The sequence below is a fragment of the Furipterus horrens genome, unplaced genomic scaffold (genome assembly GCF_987537825.1).
Source record: "Furipterus horrens unplaced genomic scaffold, mFurHor1.1.pri manual_scaffold_10, whole genome shotgun sequence".
In the NCBI taxonomy this organism is placed as follows: domain Eukaryota; kingdom Metazoa; phylum Chordata; class Mammalia; order Chiroptera; family Furipteridae; genus Furipterus; species Furipterus horrens.
The window spans coordinates 37,899,692-37,921,238 of NW_028327180.1; the positions used below are offsets into that span (position 1 = coordinate 37,899,692).

General features: G+C 53.4%; 1 protein-coding gene across 1 annotated transcript; it reads right to left on the reverse strand.

The window, feature by feature from the left end:
• Positions 1-1,027: 1,027 nt before the first annotated feature.
• BTBD2 (BTB domain containing 2) lies at positions 1,028-20,820 on the reverse strand. The gene is made up of 9 exons (XM_090289213.1): positions 20,441-20,820; positions 11,023-11,142; positions 7,393-7,549; positions 6,257-6,362; positions 5,759-5,956; positions 3,247-3,439; positions 2,872-2,959; positions 2,355-2,501; positions 1,028-1,607 (listed from the first exon to the last, which is right to left on the reverse strand). The coding sequence occupies exons 1-9, from the start codon at positions 20,809-20,811 to the stop codon at positions 1,446-1,448; spliced, it is 1,542 nt and encodes a 513-aa protein (XP_090145339.1). The 5' UTR covers positions 20,812-20,820; the 3' UTR covers positions 1,028-1,445.
• Between the last annotated feature and the right edge of the window lie 727 nt (positions 20,821-21,547).

Below are 21,547 nucleotides of genomic sequence, written 5' to 3' on the forward strand. Positions count from 1 at the left end.
CGCTCTAATTTTTACATGGATGCTGGACATGGTCATGATAGCTAGCAGTGACAGAGAGGCTGCTCATGTCAGGTTACCCACCCTTGCACAGGTGCGGCCTGGGGACGAAGCAGAGCACTTGTGCTTACCTGCCACACACCAGGTGCAGCCCCAGGTCTGGATGGCAGAGCCCGTAAGATCCCTACACAGCTCATTGCAGCAGGGTCCCTGCTGACATCAGGAAAGTGCCAGGAAGTACCCAGGGGGATCAGTCCCAGTGTGGCCTCCCCTAATCATGACCATGGTCATGTTGCCCACCCACCTCAGGGTCCCCACTGCTGTACAGCAATGGCAGGGTGAGGCCCCAGAAGTTTCACTCATAGAACAGAGGTCACAGGGAGGGTCCCCAACTCACCCTGGAGACCCCCCATGTACTGTAGGTGCCTCCAGGACAGGAGTCTGTTGGGAGACAGTGATTCCACATGTAGGTGGGGATTCCAGGTCCCCCTCTTACAGTGGGAGGAAACAGCCACAGAGAGGACAGTGCCATGGCTTAGAGCTGCTGGGATCCTGCCAGCTCTGACAGGAAGAAACACGCAGGTCAGGGCAGGTGTTTCCTTTCCTTTATTTAAAAAAATCATCTGGGGTGTGGTGTGAGAGGGCACACCTTTCATGGCTTCAGGGAGAACATAGTTTCCAGAAGGAACCACGGGCAGAAACACATGGGGAGGACGTGGGGTTCAAGGGAGGGGCTGCGCCCTCCAGCACCTCTAGGCAGAGCGCTCACTCGGGGGCTGGGTGGGGTAAGGAGATAGTATGTACAGGTGGGCAGGCAGGTAGGCTGAGAACTGTGACCTCAGCTGCAGGGCCAGAGGGGCCTGTTCAGAGAGGCTGAGGTGGGACCTGGTGGGAAAGCCAGCCTGCAGGACCTTGAGGGGTATAAGCCCCACCCCCATGGGTCCTATCCCCTGGGGCTCAGGCCTGCATCCTGGGGTCTGAGGTCATGGTGGCCTGAGCATCCCCAGTGAACAGACCAGAATGAAAGGAAAGGAACAGAAGACCCCAAATGCCCTAGAGGTGCCTCCACACACAGTCTCCTACCAGATAAATGGAAATCCAAGATGCATTGCTATGTGCAGTTACACGAACAAGATGACAGCCTGCATGGTCCTACCATCAGGCAGCTGGTCAGGCAGCCCTGAGCTGCAGGGATGGTGGGTGGCATGCCCACACCCAGGGACCCACCCCCAGTCCTGAGGGATTGTCTCACAGCCCTGCCTGCCTAGACACCTCCTGGCCCCTCACAACAGGCAGCCATGCTCACCACCACGGAGACAGCCAGAAACCTGGCCAGAGGCGGACACGGCATGGGGAGCCCACTGGGGCTGGCACGGGACGTGGGGTGGTCTGCTTATCTCCGGTGGCTTCGGGCTGCTGTCCTCACGGCTGCATGGGAGCCTGGGCGCCTAGGTGTAAAAGATCACCTCGGGGATCTGGCCGTCCTCCACAGACGTGCCGTTGTTGTTCCCAGCTGCGTAGCAAAAGGTGAAGCATGTCTTGGCTCCCGTCGTGGGCGACTCATGGGTCACCTTGCGCAGGCCTTTGGTGCCATAGTGGGAGTCCGGGCCCTGTGGAATTGGGGCCATAGTGCAGTCAGGACCACCTCCAGGACTGGGGCACCAACTGAGCAGAGGGCAACAGAGCCACCCAGAGGTGTCTGCTGTGGGACCTCAGGGTGGCAGAACCTCCAACCTCCAACAGATGGCCACCTCTTTGAGCCCACCATCAGAGATGACTTAAGAGTGTGAGTCAGAGTTCAAGTCAGGGATCAGATGGGGTCAAAGTCCTGGATAAGGTTCAAGTTTCAAGGTTGGGGACTGTGGAAGGTCATGGTGGAATCCAGGATAAGGTTTAGGGGTCAAAATTAAGGTCAATGTGAGGGCAGGATTGTGGTCCTGGATAAAGTCTGGGGATCAGAGAAGGATTAGATGTCAGGGTCAGGCTCCTGGATAGGATGGAATGGGGCAGCAAGACTTCATCACTACTCAGAAGGACACACAATGTAAAATAATGAATTATTTCTGGAATTTTCATTTAATATTTTGGACCATGGGCAACTAAAACCACAGATAAGGAGGGACCTACTGTAGTACCAGACTAGACTTCGTGCCCTTCAGATGGAGTCAAAAGAAAAGAATAGTGTTCAGGGATCAGAGTTGGGGTCAGATGTCAGGTGGGTCCTGATAGTGATCAGGAGTCTAGTCAAAGGATCAGAGTTGGGTTTCTGTGTAGTGTTCAGGAATCAGAGTTTACTTCAGTCAGGGTTGGGACCAGAGTCAGGGTTCCGTGTGGGGTAGGGTTAGGGTCAGGCACACCTTGAGCGTGGCGCAGGCTGTGTAGTTGACATTGGGCAGCACCTCCACCGGCTCCTTGAACATGACTCGGAAAGTGCTGGCAGAGCCATCGCAGCTGAAACCCGTGTCATTCTGGCCCAGTACTGTGTTGCTGTCTGTGTGGATGATCTGCGAGGGCAGGAGCCAGGTGCTGCTCACCTGGGGCCTACATCCCCTACTTCCACCCATGGGACCCCACAGAGGCAGGAGGGAGGGCTGAACTCCACCCTGGACCCTGCATTGCAGGGCCCAGCCTGTGACCTATAACGAGGCCCATGGGGTTGGAGGCATAGTCCCCTCAGACTCTTGCACATTCCCTCCATATGGGGGGTCTTGAGAAAGGTGGGGCACAATGGGAGGGGCAGCGCCTGGGTGGGACATGGGGTGGTGTCTGGGGGTTGGGACTGAGAGGGGACAAGGGGTCAGGGCCTGGTCTGGGGTGGAGCCTGACCTAGGGATGGGGCCTGGATCTGGAGGCAGGGGCGGGGCAGGTGAGTACCTGGATGTTCACTTGGTAATCTGTGGGTCCATGGATGGAACCGTACAGTCCAAAGCCAACCACAAAGATGCGCTTATTGACTGAGAACCTGATGGAGAGAGGGACAGGTGCCAAACTTGGGACAACCCTGCAAGCAGGTGACAGCGCACAGGCACAGGAGCCCTACAGGGGCTTCCACCTCCCATGCTGGTGTCTGGAGGCCTACCATGAGGTGGGGCTGACTCCTCAGCAGGAAGCACCTTCCCAGGGCTCTCAGCAGCTGCACTCGTTGTCTGCGTCTCACTCCTGGCAACCCAGGTTCCCCATTCCCAGCACCCTTATGCAGCACCTTTACCCAGTATCTCACCCCAGTGCCCAGTCCAGCCCCGCACCCACCTGATGCGGTCACTTGTGCCACTGTAGCCCCAGCGGCTTTCCACCTGCTGAAAGCGGTTGATGCTGCACTCCTTCCCGCGGAGGCAGCAGCGCGGCCGGTCAATGAAGTCCACACGGGGCTTGGGGTTGACAGTGAAGTGCAGGAAGAGGCTGACCACCTCGCGGTCCACAAGGATGCCCGACTGTGCGGGTCCTACAGGCACAGGGAGCAATGGGTTAGACAGGAGTGGGGTTTGGCCTGAAGCTGGGGAAGAGCAGGGTAGGGAAGGCTGGGTGAAGCCCCAGGGCACAGAAGACACTGGAATGCATGGGCACCTCAAGTCCACAGCATCTTTCAGAAGTGACACTGAATTTTCTGCCAAACATTAGGGGTCCAGGCAGTCCTAAGATGGGACAGTTCTGCCCTGGCGTTTGGGGAGGGGTCTGATGCAGACGTAGGGCTGATGCTCTGATTTGCTGGCTCATTGGGCAAAATGCCCCCTCATGGCCTCAGGTCTTGCTGCCTGTATCAGGACCACCCCTAGTTGACAGAGCAGGTGGCACCCAGTCTGTCAACACTCAGAGCCATCAGTGGCTGAGGGGTGACTCCCAGCTAGAAGTGGCCTGGGGGAGCCCAGCCGGGCAGCACCAACACAGCCAGGGAGGTGATGGGACCTGCCTAGAATAGGCCAGGAGCCAGGGTGGGGAGAACCCAAATGGTTACAGTGGAGGCCACATGCAAGAAAGGACAGATGGGTGGGGCTGGGGCCTTACACATGCCCTGCCCATCGCTGTTCCACCTCCAGAACAGAAGGCAGGACACAGGCCCCAAGCTTTACAAGAATCACTCATTTACCAACTCAGAACCCATTTCTGCAGAAGACTGGCCACAGCATCACTCACAGCTCCCACAGCCAAACATACCAACAGACCTTCACAACAGGGGACAAGGCACATCTATGGACTTGGTGAATAAGGAAGATAGAAAATTGAATGCAGGATGTTGACCATTGTATTTTAATCTCTGAATAGAAAGTGCAGGAAAAAAGATACATCTGACTTTGACCTTGAAGCATGGGAGCCAGGGGGATTCAACCTTCTACTTTCTGGTATTTTCCTGTGGAACATAAGCCAAGGAATTCTCTAAAATACACAGGAACAAAGAGATGAAGCCTCAGGGGGTGCACCACAGAGACAGAACCAGGAGGCCCAACTCAAACACAGGACAAGAAATCCTTCCCAGTGCTTTCAAGCTGGGAGGACAAGGCTTAAGGGGATGACACTTCCTGAAGGTGAGCTGTCACAGGGGCCTGAGACATTGCGGGGGGTATGGAGGCAGGGGATCTGTCAACCAGGCTGGCTGGGGGACCTTGAGGAGAGTTGTTGTGGGAGTGAACACCAGTCTGGAGAGGGCAGATCCAGCAAGGCTCCTATAGGTACTTGGCAGGGGACAGTCCAGTGCTATACCCAGAGGTCTCCCTCAGGGAACACCAGACAGGGTATGAAGACATCTGTGGTTGTTATGACTGGGGGTGCTCCTGGCTTCTAGTTGGTGGGGGCCAGGGATGCTGCTCAACACACCACAGTGCCCAGGACAGCTCCAGAGAGAGTAACCCAGCCCCAGTGTCCCCAGAACACAGAGACATTCTCTGGGGCGTCACCCCAGGACTGATATAACACTGGATCATCACCAGATAAAACACAAGACAGTAAACCTGACTTTTCTATCAAAGAGGCCGTGTCTATAGGATGCGCACAACCCAGCCAGTGCATGGGAGATACATTATTTGTTACTGATAAGTCAGGTGACTCTAAATCTGGGCAGGACCAGGGGCAGCATGGACCTGGGAGAGACACAGGATGGCTGATATGCACTGACCACGAAGCTGCCTCACAGACCCCATACAGAACCTTCCAGGCCTGTTTGGCTCCAGGGCTGAGGTCAGCACCAGCCATGACACTGACACAAAGGGCAGGCTCTGCCCTGGGAGACAGGGTTCCAAGTTGGCCGCACAATGGCCCAAGATGTGGGCATCCTCGCAGGGTGGGAGGCTCAGTCAGGGCCACCCCCACATCAGCCCAGTTCCCAGGCTCTGCAGCAGGGTCACCACTACCCTGGTCATTTTCCACCCCTTCACAGGAACTGTCAAGGACACTGAGGCTGGAACCCAGACCCCAGGTTGTGAGTCCAAGAGGGGAACCTCAGTGGCTAGTACCCTCATATGTATGCGTGTGGACACAGGAGATGGCAGGGGGGTGGGTGTAGGGGGCAGGAAACATCAAGATGCAGGCTGGCTGCGTGGCATCATCTTTGGGTCGTTCTGTGATTATATGTTTGTGCACAGTCCAAGCTTGCCATCAATAAGAAGAGTGTCATCAGCACAGAGGGGCATACTTGTGTCTCTGGCGGGGCTCTCAGGCCAACACATAGCTGGTGCCTGACCTGGTGGGGCATGCAACTTAGTCATACACAAGGTCCCCAGGGGTCACACTCCTTCTGAGTGGCCCCCACCCCAGTCCAGCTGAACATTACCTGCGGCAAACTCCTCAATGGTCATCAGCGGGAAGCGGATGAGAGCCAGTGCCTTGCCCAAGACCTTCCGCTTGTTCTCGGGTGTCACCTGCAGCTGCTGACGCTGACACTCAGCCTCAGACCAACGGACAACAGCGCTGAACAGGCGCACCTCACGGATGCCCAGCGTGTCCCGCTCCAGGACCGCCACCAGCGTGTCTGTGGAGGACAGGGAGGCCACGTCAATGTGGACACCGTGGTCTCAGCCAGGGGTTGTAAGCATACCAGACACAGCCTCCGCCTATGCTGGTGAATGAGGTTTCACCAGCTTGTGGCCATGCCCATCTGCCATCCTGTCACTGATAGCAGCAGAGTGGGTCAGACCAGGCAGAAGCCCTCTGGCTGGTAAGGCTGAAAACAAGCACCACTTGGGCCTCTGCAGGAGTGTGCCCACCCTACCTTAAGATGGTGGAGTCTGGGACACGAGGTCACCTCCCCCAGGTACCCCACAGGCCTTACCCAGGTCGATATCCGTGAAGCCCTCTGCAGTGATGGCATCGGCTGTGTTTTTGTCAATGTTCTCCAGGCACAGGCTGGCAAGCTGCGGTTCATCAAAGAGCCGGGCCTGCGAGGGACAGCATGTCAACATCCAGCCCCGAGACAGGACCCAAGATGGACTTTGTGGTTAGAACTTGTCACGAATTTCAAGTCTTGGGGCCTAAGTGCTCACACAGTGCCAGCTGAGGGGCAGGAGATTTTCTCCAAGTTCATAGATTTGTAGTAACCATTGTCTAGGGCGGAGAGGGGGGCATCCAGTGAATGAAGGACTGTGTTCCAGGCCAGCACCTCTAAAGCTGGCCCCCTAGTAGTTCAGGGCTGGAGGCAGGAGCAGCAGACAGGGCTGACCCCCAGGGAGGTGGGCTCTGTCCCTCCTTGGGTCAGGCAGGAGCCCCTAGGGAGAGGGCCATGAATGACTGCAGGATGCCAAAGCACTGTGCCCCTGACCATCTGAGACTGCTCCATCAGGAAGGGGCACACAGGGCAGGGGGCCGGGGGGGAGAAGATTCTGACAGCTTGTGCCGAGGAAGCTGGGCGGCAGCAAGACCCTAACTCCTCGGCCCTGTTCTCTGCCTGGGGCCTGGGGAACGCACTCCACATGGCCACGCATCTCAGCTGATGGTTTGGAGTGGCCGCCACATAACAGTTCTGGCTCTGACCCTTTGGAGTGACTCAGCAAGTGGCCAGTCAGGGCCCAAGGCCCAGGTGCCACCTCAGCAAGGGGTTTGCAAATCTAACTTGTCTGTGACCAGCTATGGAGAGGGCAACCTGACACCTGCCTGTGTCCAGGCCTCCTGGTCCCCTACAGCCCCACCCGCCCCACCACAGCTGGGTGACCACACAGAGCCCAGAAGGAACCTTCTCAAAGAAACATGGACGCCCTTCTCCCTACATGTGAGCCCCTGAGAAGGGCAGACACCAGGAAACCTGCAGCCGAATGAACAGGGGAGACCTGCCTGCCAACAAGCTGCCCCGGCCACCTGAAAACTCTCCTAGAAAACAAAGGGAACCACCAGAGCAGAGGGACGGGGTACTCTCCAGGGTGTCAAAAACTGAGAAATACCCACCCAGCCACCCATGCCCCCAGGCTCCTGCACCTGCGTCAGCAGCATGAAGGCGTTGTCCGCTCGCAGGTTCTTCTTTAGGAACTCCACGCAGTGGGCCTCCAGCGCAGGCACTGCATACTTCTTGGCGGTGTACAGTGTGGTCATGACCGTCTCAGGCCCGATCTGAACTTCATCCGAGTAGAGAAACCTTGGGTAGGATGGGGGTGGCCATGAGGCAGGACCCTAGAAACCCTGGTGCTGTCAGACCCCCGGCAAGACCCCACACCAGCCTCCATCCCCCAGCCCTGAGGGACCTCCAGAACCAGTATCTGTTGCCCTCTGACCTGCAGTCATGACCCAGCAAAGGCCATTACCAATGGAAACCAGTGAGAAGCTAAACCATCCATGCTGCAACATGGGGGACACATCTATACTGCAGGCCTGCTCCTTTCCCACGTGGAGGCATCAGGGCTGAAGGCTACCATCAGTTTGCTGGGGACACGGGGACACATCCATACCTCTTGACCTGCATGGCAGGCCTGACAGCAAATCTCAATGGGCAAATCACAGACACTCATGGATACTGACCAAGTGCCATTGGCCCGACTCTAAATGGGGGTCAGAAGTTGGGGTCGACAAAATGGAATGGTGAGGCTGTGGAGAAATCAGAGTCCTGTGCACGGCCAGCAGAAGTGCAGCACGGAGCCCTGCAGTTGGAATCCCTGGGGCCAGGGAGACCCTGCACCCAGGAGGCTAGGGAGCCTGCTCAACACCCACAGCGCCCAGGACAGCACCCGCAGAACGGCCCCACCCCAATGTCAGCAGTGCAAAGAAAACCCTGTAACAGGGACAGGCGTCAGTGTGTGCAAGACAAGTGAGCCACTCACACACCAACAACTCTCAGGAGGGCAACTGAGCAGCTCTCATCAAAACCAAGAGAGATGGGAGGAAAGGGGACAACTGTAATTGAAAAACCAAAAATAAAAAAAATAAAATAAAATAAAAAATAAATTCAAAAAAAAAAAAAAAAACAAACCCAAGAGAGACAGACTGGGAGACAGATGGAGAGACAGAGACAGCTGACCATTAAGTCAGGGTTTGGCAAACTGCAAGCTGTCACCTGTTTTTGTTTTGCTTTTATGGATGTCTCTTTATTTTTAAAAAGTATAGTAAAGTCTATATAACATCAAATTTACCACCTTAACCATTTTTAAGTGCACAGCTCAGTGGCATTAAACACATTCACATTGTTTTTGTTTTTTTAAATTGATTTTAGAGAGAGAGAGAAAGGGGGAAGAGAGAAAGAGAGAGAAACATCGATTTGTTGTTCCACTTAGTTATGCATTCATTGGTTGCTTCCCATATGTGCCCTGGGCAGGATCCAACTGGCACGTTCACATTGCGGTACCATCATTGCCACTATCCGTCTCCAGAACTGTTGCATCTTCCCAAACTGACACTGTCCCCATTGAACACTAACTTCCCTCTTCCAGCCCCTGGCTTACAACAACCACTTTCTGTCCCTGTGGATCTGACTCCCCTAGGGACATCCTGTGAGTGGAATCACACAGTATTTGCCCTGCTGCGTCTGGCTCATTTCATTGAGCATAATGTCATCAAGATGCAGTCACGTCATAGCAGGTTTCAGAATGTCCTTCCTGTTTAAGGATAACCAATATTCCAGTGTGTGGACGGACCACATCTTGTTTATCCATTCATCTTCTCATGGACTCTTGGGTTGTTTCCACTTTTTGTTTCTTGTGAATCATGCTGCTGTGAACACGAGTATGCAAATATCTGTTTGAATCCCTTTCAATTCTCGTGCGTTAATACCCGGAAGTGGGATTTCTGGGTCATATAGTGACTCTGTTTGATTATTTGAAGAATCTTTAGACTGTTTTCCACCGAGGGTGCCCCATTTCACACACACACCCCTAGCCATACACAAGGGTCCCAATTTTTCCACATCCTTGCCAACTCTTGTCATTTTCTTCCTTTTCTTTCTTCCTTCCTCCCTTCCTCCCTCCCTTCCTTTTCTTCCTTTAAGTAATAGCCATCCTAGTGAGTGTGAAGTGTTATCTACTTGTGGTTTTGTCACTTGTTTTTGTTTTTTAATTGTTTTTAATGAGAAAGAGAGGGAGGGGAAGGGAAGGCACAGAGATAGAGAAAAAAAAGTTGATTTGTTGTTCCAACTATCCACACACTCATGTGCCCCAACTGGAGACCAAACCTGCAACCCTGGTGCATCGGGACAGTGCTCCAACCAAGCTACCTGGCCAGTGCTGTCACCTGTTTCTGTAAATAAAGTTTTATTGGCACATAGTCCCAACTATAGTTTACAAACTGTCCCAGCTGCTTCTGCCATCACAGAGGTCCAGGTGACTGAGGTGACTAGCGGAGACAGAGCCCATTGGCAACCTAGCCAAGAAGCATCCACCATCTGGCCCTGGGCCGGGGGAGCCATTTGAGAAGATCTACAGAGACGGACAAACAATCCTGTTCTTCAGAGACCTGTTGTGACCAGGAAAATACTGGGGACAGCTCATGGGTCCCATGAGTATTAGATGGAGTCAAGGGTTATGGGGCGTCCTCAGACAAAGCCAACTACCGCAAAATTATACGCAACAACAGTGAGAAAAGGGGATTGAGGACACAAGAGGGCAGAAGTGAGGCTGCGAGCACATCACACACACAAGACACATGCAGGAAAGGACCAGTTGAGATGGCATCCTGGCTGTCTGAGGGGGGCGTCCCTCCTGTCCAAGTTGGCTTCATTTCCTACAACTGTGTGACACCAACCCCCAACCCCACGCAGTCACTGTACTTGAGAAAAAATTCTGAAACTTAAAAGGGAAAAATGGAAGTGGCATTTAAAATTCTTACCTTATGCTACTTTTTAACTTTGTCAACTACAAAGGATCAACATGAGGGGCTCGTTCTGGCTGGTGTGGCTCAGTGGACTGAGTGCCAGCCTGCAAACTGAAAAGTCGCTGGTTCGATCCCCAGCCAGGGCACATGCCTCAGTTGTGGGCCGGGTCCCCAGTTGGGGGCGTGCGAGAGGCAACATATTTCTTGCACACTGATGATTCTCTCTTTCTCCCTTCCTCTCTCTAAAAATAAGTAAATAAAATCTTAAAAAACAAATAAGGGGCTCATTACACACTACGTAAAACGTGGATGGACCTCAAAAACAATGCTCGGTGAGAGAAGCCAGACATGAAAGGCCACACAGTGTGTGATTCCATTTATGTAAAATGTACAGAATAGGCACATCCAGAGAGGAAGATGCTTGTGGTTGCCAGGCGCTGGAGAGTAACTGCTAATGAGGATGGGGCTGCTTTTTGGAGTGATAGAATGTTCTGGAACTAGATACAGGTGGCGGTTGCACACATCTGTAAATTACTTTAAAACAACCACTGAGCTTCACACTTTAAATGAATGAATCATATGATAAATGAATTAAATTTCAATTTTAAAAATACAAAAATTTAAACAGGGTGGGGGCCTCCAGAGTCACCCCTCACTGTGGAGGCAAGGCCCAGAAAATTCCAGGGAGCCAAGGCTTTGGAGGCAGTGTTACCGGGGTCTATTTTCTTCCCGAGCCCTGTCTCTTTTCTGACATTTTACACCATCAGGCTGCCCATTCTGTCCCCTCAATCGAGAGGCCCCGGAAAGTCTTACTTGAGCAGCGCCAGGAAGGCAGCCGGCTCCACGTCAGGCAGCTCGATCTCGGTGGACGTGGTCGCCATGCCCCCATTGAACATGGCATCAAAGACGGCACTGCCCACGGCTAGCACGAACCTGGAATGAAGAGAAGACCTGGTTACCCTCCATGTGGCCCCACCTAACCCTGTCACCCAAGCCTGGGGCTGTGGGAAGAAGGGATGGGGACGTGTAAAGCAGTGTCCCTACCAGACTCCCCCACTGGAGACCCTGGGAGGTATAGCAGCTGCTCCTCTGCCAGCTGCCCCCACCAACAGATGCCGTGTCCAGAGCATCCTCGTGGCAGATGCTTCCAGAAGGAAGGCAACGCAGAGCAAGAAGGCCACTCAGTGGACCAAGAGCAACATGAGTCCAGAAGTGAAATCATGTCCCCCATGGCAGATGGCTTAATGCTCTCCGCCTGCTTCCTCCATTCATCCACCCTTTCTTTCGGTCACCCTCTCACTGTCATGCACGCTCTCACTCACTCACTCACTCATTCGCTTACTGGCTCGCTTGCTTGCTCTACACACACCTCCCCCATGCTCAGGCTTCGGGCACTGGGGTCCCTGCTTTCTTGGAGGGAGGCAGACACAGGTCAAAGGTGCACACAGCCTGACAGTGGAGTAGAAGGGAGAAGAGCGCAGGACTGTGAGAGGAGTAGGGGTCAGGATAGGCCTGGCAGGGACATCTGTGCTAGGCTGAGTGTGTGGGGCAGGGCACAGCGGTCAAGGGAAAGGCAGGGTCACCAGGAGGCAGTGGCTGTGGGGAGACCTATAAATTCTGCCAGAAGTGACTCACCCACTCCAGTCTACCTTCTGTGTCTTCTTCAGCTTGAGGGACAGGAAGGCCCAGTGGATAAGGACAAGCTGTGAAGAGCACCCAGCCTTCCCTCTAGCCAGCTGTGAGCCCGTGGGAGCCAGAGGGTAGGGATTGTGGCAGGACTCCACGGTGACCACACTGAGGACAGTGCCACCAGCTCTGTGCTGTCCATCCATGATCCCAAGGCGCCCCCGCACAACAGCCTCTCCCCAAGGAAGCAGAGAAGCCTCAGGAGCCCTAGCTCAGCAGTCTGCTCACTGCAGAGCGCCTGTCCCCGGGTCTGCGGGGCTCCTGTATTACACCCCTTCCTGGGATCTCTAAGCAACTACCCCACTTAGAAAACCTCCAAAGTCAGCAGACAACAGTGGGCAGGACTGAGCCAGCCCCACATGCTCAGCTTGGGGCCTGGTGCCTAGGACACCCTTCACATAGCACCTGGCCAAACCCTGCCTTAGACTAAACTGGGGTGGGATTCTGGATCAAAGGCCACTCCTTTCCTCTCTGTCTCTGGGTAAGCTAACATCACCAAAGATGGAACAGACAGACTTCACGGGCCTCCTGATATGATGTACTGAGGACACACATCACTGCATAATATCAAAAGACACAAGGGGATGGAAATAGAAAGATGAAAAACACATGCCCTGCAAATCAGAACTGTAAGAGAACAGAGGGGCTACCATAACATCAGACAGAATGGACATGAAGACGAAGAGCACTTCATGTGAAAGAGGGGCAGCTCACCAGGATCAGGTGATTATAAACGTAAACACGCAGCCACAATGCCCCACAATACATGACGCAGAAAGTGCTCAAAGGGGAAAGAGACAATTCCACAATTATGGTTGGAGATTTGCACACCCACTCTCAATAACTAACAGAACAGCCAAAAAAACAGCAAGGACACTGAAGAACTGAACTACAGCATCCACCAATTTGACCAAAGTGACCTTTATGGAACCCTTGACCCGATAACACAAGAATCATGTTCATCCATTCATTCATTCATTCATTCATTTATAGAGAGAGGGGAATGGAGGGAGAAAGAGAGGGAGTAAAACATGATGTATGAGAGATCAGTTACCTCTCACACGCCCTCAACTTGGGACCTGGCCTGCAACCCAGGCATGTGTCCTGACTGGGAATCGATCCGGCAACCTTTTCAGTCTGCAGGCTGGCGCTCAGTACAGAGCCACACCAGCCAGGGCAGAATCATGTTCTTTTAGGCACACAGGACACTGTGTATGACAGATTACATGTGAGACCATACAAATACACTCAAAAATACTGCAACCAGGCAAAGCATGTTCTCCAGACACAGAGGGATTAAATTATAAATCAACAAGATATACTCAAATGCTTGGAAGTGGAATGACACACTTCCAAGTAAGCCGGGGTCACAGAAGGAAGGGGACATTGGAAAATGAAGACATGTCACATCCAAATGTAACGGATGCAGCTAACAGTGCTCAGGGGTAAAATATCATGTATTTACTAAATAAAGACCTCAACAAGGTAAGCATCCACCTTGAGCATCTAGAAAAGGAAGAGGAAATCAAACCCAAAGAAAGAAGCAAATAATAAAAGTGGGAGCAGAAATTTAAAAATTAGGAATGGGAGCCCTGGCTGGTGTGGTTCAGTGGATTGAGCGCCAGCCTGTGAACCAAGGGTCGCTGGTTCGATTCCCAGTCAGGGCACATGCCTGGGTTGTGGGCCAGGTCCCCATTTGGGGGCACGCAAGAGGCAACCATATACTGATGTCTCTCTCCCTCCTTCTCCCTTCCTTCCCCTCTCTCTAAAAATAAATAAATAAAATCTTTAAAAATATAAAATAGAAAAAAACATAAAAATTAGGAATAGGAAAATAGAGAAAACCAATGAAACCAAAACTGTTGTTCTTTGAAAAGAGAGCAATTGCTAAAACTTTATGCAGACTAACCAAGAAAGAAGAGAAAAGTGTGACACAAGTTACTGCAGACACAAAAGAATATATAAGAATTTTAAAACAACTTCATGGCAACAAATTAAAACAATTTTGATGAAACGGACTATTTCCTGGAAAGAAACAAACTGCCAAAGTAACTCACGAAGAAAGAGATAATCTTCCATCACAGAAAAGCGCAGCCCAGATGGCCGTATAGGGGTGCTAGCAAGGATTTTGGAAGAAATACCACCACCTCACACACGCTGCTCTGGAAACTGGGCGAGGGTACATTTCCAGCTCATCCGCGAGGCCCAAGGCACCTCAGTACTGCAGGGACTGGGAGATGGTATGGCTACTTGAGGAGGTGGTTTCTTACAATGTCCAAGGTAAGAGCTAGCCCATGATGCACCTTTTCCAACCCTGGGCACTTGTCCAAGAGAAAAGAAGTCATATCTCCACACAGATTGGTGCACGCATGTTCATGGCCGTGTTGTTTCTAACAATGAAACAGTGGAAATACCTCACACACCCATCACTGGTGAATGGACAAACTATGGCCCATCCACACAATGGCATTCAGCAGTAAAAAGCAATTATACTTCAGCACATAACGGCGTCAGTGAATTCCAAAAGCATTAATTACACTAACACAGAGAAGCTAGAGAAAAGAAAGCAGATCAGTAGTTGCCTGGGGTTCAGGTTGGGAGCAGGAAACTTTGGGGTGATGGATGCTCTAAAATTGGGCTGTGACAGTTGACCATCATATAAACTTTCTACACAGTCATCAGCTCAAAGCTCAAATCCAGCAAAGCACTTAATAATACCTCGCACCCACACTTCCTGAAAACTGAGTAAACAAGGACTAGAAAGAAGGTTCCGTACCTTGTTAATGAGAACCTGTGGGAAACCAATCTCGAGGCTCACATGTACTATGAAAAGCACCAAGGCTGCTTGCTGTCACCCCTGTGATGGAGCAACGCCCTGTGGGTTGGAAATGCAGTAAGAACTGACAAATGTAAGAGGCAGAAACATGAGAGAGGGATAGAAATGATTTGCCCATAAAAATGATTCTCTGATTTAAAATTCTAAGCCTGCACTGCCAATATGGTTACTACTGGCCACACAGGGCTATTTAAGTCTAAATTAAAATTAAAGTAAATAAAAGGTTTGAGTCCTTGGTTGCGACAGCTATATTTTAAGTGCTTGGAGCTACACGTGCTAGTCATGGAGAGGACAGATCTAGACTATTCCATCGGCATGGAAAAGTCTATTGCACAGGGCCAGGCCCGAGTCTGGTGAACAATTATGAAGAGTAAGAGGGTTCAGAAAGAAATTCAAATCACATAAAAATAAGTGTGCCCCCAAAACTATAGCTTCCAGCAATAATCAGCTAGAAAAAAAACATAATGGAGAAAAGATTATTCACAACAGAAATAAAAACAAAACACCTAAGCAAAAACTCAACAATAAACATGCAAGAGTTGTACAATGATGAAAACTACAAAACTTTAGCAAGGACACCAAAAAAATGCTCTTGAGTAAATGTAGAAAGATATCATGTTGCCAGACATACTCCATATTTTAACTGTCAGTTCTCCTCATCCCAGGATCTCTGGGAAGACCAATGCCCCACTAAATTGTTTTAGTACTTGACCAATTGATTTGTAAGATCATTAAGGAACAGCTAGACCAAGGGCCAGCAAACCAGCCACCGGACCAAATCCAGCCCATCATTTGCTTTTATAGTTTTAATGGAACACAGCCATCCTCATTCATTTATGTTATTGTTTTTGTGTTGCGAAGGCAGAATTAAGCAGTTGGGTTGGAGACCGTGTGGCCAACCAAAAATATTTACTGACTCTACATACATTTGCTGCTGCTGTGCTAGAATGTGCATTCCACAGGGAAAGAGATGTTTTTCTGTTAGCACCATGTTTCAATGGTTGTTGGCTGGAGGAATGGACAGGTGGGTGATTGATTCTGGAAGAGTCATGTATTAGATCAGCTGCAAAAGTCTTGACACAAAATAAAATTGGGAAGAACATCCTCAGGAATTCTCAAAACACACCATAGAGCCATTGTCATCAAAGGTGTCATACCCTGACCAGTGTAGCTCAGTGAGTTGGGTGTCATCCCTCAAAGAGAAAGATAGTTGGTTCGATTTCTGGTCAGGGCATGTGCCTGGATTATGGGCCAGGTCCCCAGTCAGGGGTATGTGAGAGGCAACTGATGGATGTTTCTGTCTCACATTGATGTTTCTCTCCTCTTTCTCCTTCCCTTCCCCTCTCTCTAAAAATAAATAAATAAAATCATTAAAGAAAAAGAAAGAAACCCCATATACAAACTATTCCACATTCTAGACTCCTCAGCGTGGCTACATTTTCCATGAGTGAAGAAAGATATCTGAGTTAATTTTGTGGAACTGCCAGATTAGTGGGTTCACGAATATGCTGCCCTGAAGACATTTACTATTTCTTCAGAGCAAGCCCTGAGAATGTACATATCTGATTCTAGCAGGTAAGGCCAACATGTACTTACTGAGCACCTACTGTATGCCAAGCATTCTCCTGGACACTTGGGATGCAGGACAGAAGGAAACGGGCAAAGCCTTGCTCACAGCAAGTCAAGGATAACATAATATAGACTTCAGGCTTTGGAAAGTTAGAAGAAACGAGAGATGAGGAAAAGAAAACAATCACAGCATGGGGTGATGAGGTAGAGGCTACAAAGCTAAGCAGAGCAGGAGACAGGACGCAAGCTTCACCAGGGCTGGCCCCTTCCGCTGTCACAAATGCCAACCTCTGTTCTGGGTTCCCAGGCCCCACTTCACTCTGCACCCAGAGATCAGTGGCCACTCTGAGCCCCAACCATGACCACCCCAAGCCGGGCCCTGACAGCTGGTGGGTCCAGACCACACCTTAAAATTAGCATAAGCCCCTCCCTCACTGCTTTTTAAAGTTCATCACAGGCTTTTTTCCCAAGTCACCAGTTCTAGCACTAACGTCTGCTTTCTGCCCCAGGACCCTATCCAGGATCCCATGTGGCATGTAGTTATCCCCTGAGGATGTCCAGGCTGTGACAGTTTCCCCACCTTTCCCTGGTATTTGTGCCCTGGGCAGTCTGGAGATCTCCCAGGCTGGGTTTGTTGTGTGTTTTCTCCTGATTAGACTGGATACTCTGGTTCCTGGCGCTGCTCTCCAAAGTGCGGAAAACTGGAATTTATTCTCTCCCAAATCTGGAGGCCAGAATTGTAAACTCAAGGCGCCACAGGACCGAGCTCTCTTCAGAGGCTCAGGGGAGGGTCCCCTCCTGCCTCTCCCAGCTTCTGGAGGCTCCAGTGTCCCTAGGCCTGTGGCCACCTCACCCTAGTCTCTGCTTCTGTCATAACATGGCTGGCTGTTCTCTCTCCTCTTGTGAGTCTCTTATAAGGACACGGTCATTGGGTTTAGGGCCCACTTGGATAATGACTTCATCTTGAGACCCTTAACTGAATCATATCTGCAAAGTTCCCTTTTCCAAATAAGGTCCCAGTCACAGGTTCTGGGGATTAGGATGTAAACATATCTTTTTCTGGAGGGGTGCCAGTACAGAACCCACTACACCAGGGTTACAGTTTGGGGGGAAATGCACAACCAGGTGAGGTGCCCTTCTCATCACATGCTACAGGAATCCCCAACATGCACACATCACCCTGAGGTTGACCCTTGACCACCTGGCTGAGAAGGGGTCCACTTTCTATTCAATTCTTTACATCAAGTTCCCAAATCAAGCCCTCAGGAGAAGCGGCGACGAAAGGAGTCCCACATATGACCAGGAACTCTCCAGACCACTCACTCACACAAGTTCTATGGTCACTCCGTCAGCATGGCCTCCAGGACGTTAGCTCTGCATTGGGTTGTGTCCCCACCTTCACCTAAGCTCCCCGGTCCTTTAGAGGAGCCCTGGGCCACTGTGCTAAGCACATGGTGGGGTCAGGCAGTCGCTCCTCCCAGTGGCCCCAGGACGGAGGGGTCTCAGTGGTCAGTCCCAGCTCACAAGTAGGTAAACTGAAGAGTAGTGAACCCAGGGTCACTCACTGAGCAGTCACCCACCTGAACCACTGGTAAAATTTTATCAATTTGTATAAAATAATCACCCAAAGACGAAAAAGAAAAAAGAACTAGAACCTTCTATTGGGGAGATCCATAGAGTGGGGCATCAATGCCAGGGCGATAGGATATGAAAAGTGCCACCAGCCTGGCCCGGGCACCCTCCAAACATCAGTTACGACAGGGTCAGGGAGCTCTCAGAACCCAGGGAGCAACCGACAGCTGCAGAACCGGCAACATGTACTGATGATATGTGCCAGGGAAGCCAGGCAGAGAACCCATGGGTGACATTGGAGTTGATAGGTCCAGGGGGTGGGCCAGTCTGATGATGAACATAGGGATGGATGCAAGCCTGCACACCCATACCCAGAAGAGCCTGCATCCCAGACCCCACTTTCAGGATGGCTCCTCACTGCCATTTCTAAGCACCCTTCCTGCTCCACCCACACACTGTCCCCAGGCCAACCCATCCACTCCCATCATTATGGACCCCTGCAAACCACAGACCCGAAAGGCACAACCCTCTGGTCACATAGTCTCTAGCCATCTCTACAGGGTGTCTCAGTCCCTCCAACACAGTGTGCGCCTCCATGCCCGTCCTCCCCTGGGCTGCTCAAGCCTGGAGTCCAGGGAGCCCCACCAAGGCCCCCCACTCTCCCTCGACTGCCATGCCAGCCCCTCAGCACACCACAGGAACGTGCCTCCCTCAAAGAGAAGCCAAACCCTTTGCACCCCATCTCTGCTCTCTCCACCGAGCCAGGCGTCTCCCGTGGGGTCTGTGGCCCATTCCACCCTTCAGAGCAGGAGCGGTCACAATGGCCCAGAGTGCCTCTCGCTCCCTCAGCGTCGGCTTTGCTGTTTCCCACTTGCCTTGCCCATCTGGGTTCCAGGCCTCACACCCCTGAGCAGGGGGAGCCCTGCACTCCCCTTCCTGCCCTGCTCTTGAGTGTCCATCCTGGAGCAGGTCAGCCCCATAATCACCCCTGGGACCTTGTGTCTCCCTCCTGCTCTCAGAAAGTCTCACTAAATGTCACACCTGTCCTTCCTCACTTAACTTCCATCTCCCACCAGACCCCAAGCTCCAGGGCCACCAGCTAGACCCCTCTTCTGCTTCTGTCGAGGGGTCCTCATACCTGCCTTTATTGTTCCCATTTTGCCACCAGCCAATGGACCTTCAAGCACAACTTAGTACGTGTCCCAGGGTCAGCCAGCACTCGAGTAGGGGCCCCACCAGCCCTCTCACTCCCCTCAAGCAGAAACCCTAAAGTTCCCTCATGGGGTAGGGCTTCCAGCAGCACTGACCTGCCCACCCCAGAGTGCTCCAGTTGGGGTCAGGTGGGCAGAACAGACTGGACTAGACTGAGCAGTATTTAGGAGCAGGAGGGGCATGAGGAAGGCCAGGAATCCAGGAGGAAATCACAGGTGGCAAACTGACCAGTGCCCCTGTCACTCCAGCTTAGAGGGGCAGCCCACATGGATGACAGGAGAGAGGGCTGCACACACAAAAGGGAGGAGCCAGGGGAGGTCCTGGGCACCCAACCACAGGCCTGGAACATTTCGAGGACAGGGCTCCAGACCCAATTGTACACAAACAACCAAGAAGCCAGAAAGATTCTAGAAGGCACGGTTAAAAGTCACACGGCCAGAGAGGCGGAGGACCCTCATAGCAGGTTGGGGGACACTGCCAGAGGGGAGGCAAGGAAGTCCCCAATCCCCCTCCCCCCATGTGGCCCCCCAGTGAACCTTCCCCACCAAGGTCCCTGAGGTGCGATGGGGAGCAACATCAGAGGGATCAGGAGTGGGTAGGACAGTCAGTGTCTGCCACCAGCTGACCAGCCCAGGAGTCTGAGGGCTGCACCCTGGAAATGGGCAGAGGGACGGGGCCTGGGCCAACAAGGCCTCCTTTCCCAGAGGAGGCCTGGAGGTAAGGGAAAAAAGGGCTGGGGAGGTTCAGGGACTGGGGTCAGAGGGCTGGAAGGGGTCTGGGACTGGGGGTCACTGGGGGTCCTGGGTTTATGAGGGAGGAGTCTGGTGGAGTTCTGGGGGTCACAGCCAGGAGAGAATGGGGCACTGGGTAGAGGGGGGCACTGGGGCAGGATGGGAGGGCCCAAGGGTTGGGGAGCTGGTGGGGGTCACAGGGCCTGGAAATCCTGGCCAGGGTGGCGGGGGGTGGGGCACGAATCTCTGATGGAGTTCCTGGGGACAGAGAATGGCTAGTACCTGCAGGCTGCAGGTCAGATGGGGGCCTGGCAGAATCACAGGGCCAAGGGAGGATGGGGCTGGGGAAGGTGGTTGGAGGCAGGGGAGGTGGTGGAGGGGTCTTGGGGGATAACGGGGATCTGGCAGGGTTCTAGAGTCCAGGTGGTGAGACTTAGAGGCCCCGGGGGGTCATGGAGGGTCCTGGGGATGGACCGTCCCGGGGTCCTGGAAATGCCAATGGCGGGTCCCGGGGATGATGGATCCCGGATATAGCAGGCCCCAGGGTCCGGGGATGAGGGATGCAGGGTCCCAGGTTCGGGGATGGTGGGTCCCGGGGTCCGGGTCCCGGAGCGGCGCGGCCCACCTGTGCGCCGGGATGCGCTGCGCGCCGAGCCCCTTGCCCACCAGGAAATGCACGTCGCACAGCACCTCGTTGTTGAAGAGGAAGGCGAAGCGCTCCTGCACCGTGGGCTTGGTGGCCTGCCAGTTGTACACGGGCTCGCGCAGCAGCGCCGCCGCCCCCGGCTCTTCGGCCGCCCGCTCCCCGCCCGCCGCGGCCTGCGCGCCCGGCCCCGACCCCGGAGGGGACGTCCCGGGGGCAGCGGGAGCCGAGGCGGCGGCGGCCGCATTGCCGGGGGCGGGGGCAGCGTTGGCGCTGGGACCCGGGCCGCCCACCGCGCCCGCACCGACACCCAGCGGGCACGATGCGCGGCCGCCGCTCCCACCCGCCGCCATCTTGTCGGTGCGGCGCCGCGGGGCGGGCGGGGCGGGCCTGTCTGCTGGGGCAGGCGCAGGGAGGGGAGGGGAGGGGCGGGGAGGGGCGATGGGAAGGGGAGGCCGGCCAGGAGGGGGCGTGGGGAGGGAGGTGGGGGGTGAAGAGAGGGAGGGACAGAGAGGCAGCGGGGCGGACCCAGAACCCGTACATCAGACCCCGGACTTCCAAATCCCAGACCTCAGACCTGGGAGCCCATATGCTACATCTCCTGCTTCAGATTCGCATCCCAGGTTGTAGACCCTTCGCCTCAGACCCCGGACCCGGATTCTAGATCGCATTCCTCAGACCCCCAGCCTCAGACTTGAGACCCCAGATCCTGAATCCTGGACCCTAGCTCCCGGACCTCAAGCCGCGGACCCTAGACTGAACCCCAGTGTCCACTCCAGACCGCAAACATCAGACCCCAATCCCGGACAGCAAACCCAGTCCCTGGGCCCAGATCCTATCTCTGACATGGATATCCAAATCCCAAATCCAGACCCCCACCCCAGAGCTTGAACCCCAGACCTGGGCACCTGGACCCCAACCCTCAGCCCTGGGTGGTCTGCTTGCCCAGTGCAGGGAACCCTTGCTGTACAGAGGGGCAAACTGAGGCTGGGGTGGAGACCACCGCTGTATTGGATAAGGAATGCTCTGTGCATCTAAGACTACAGACATACAGGGCCATTCTGGGCCAGGTACCTGTGGACCCTATAT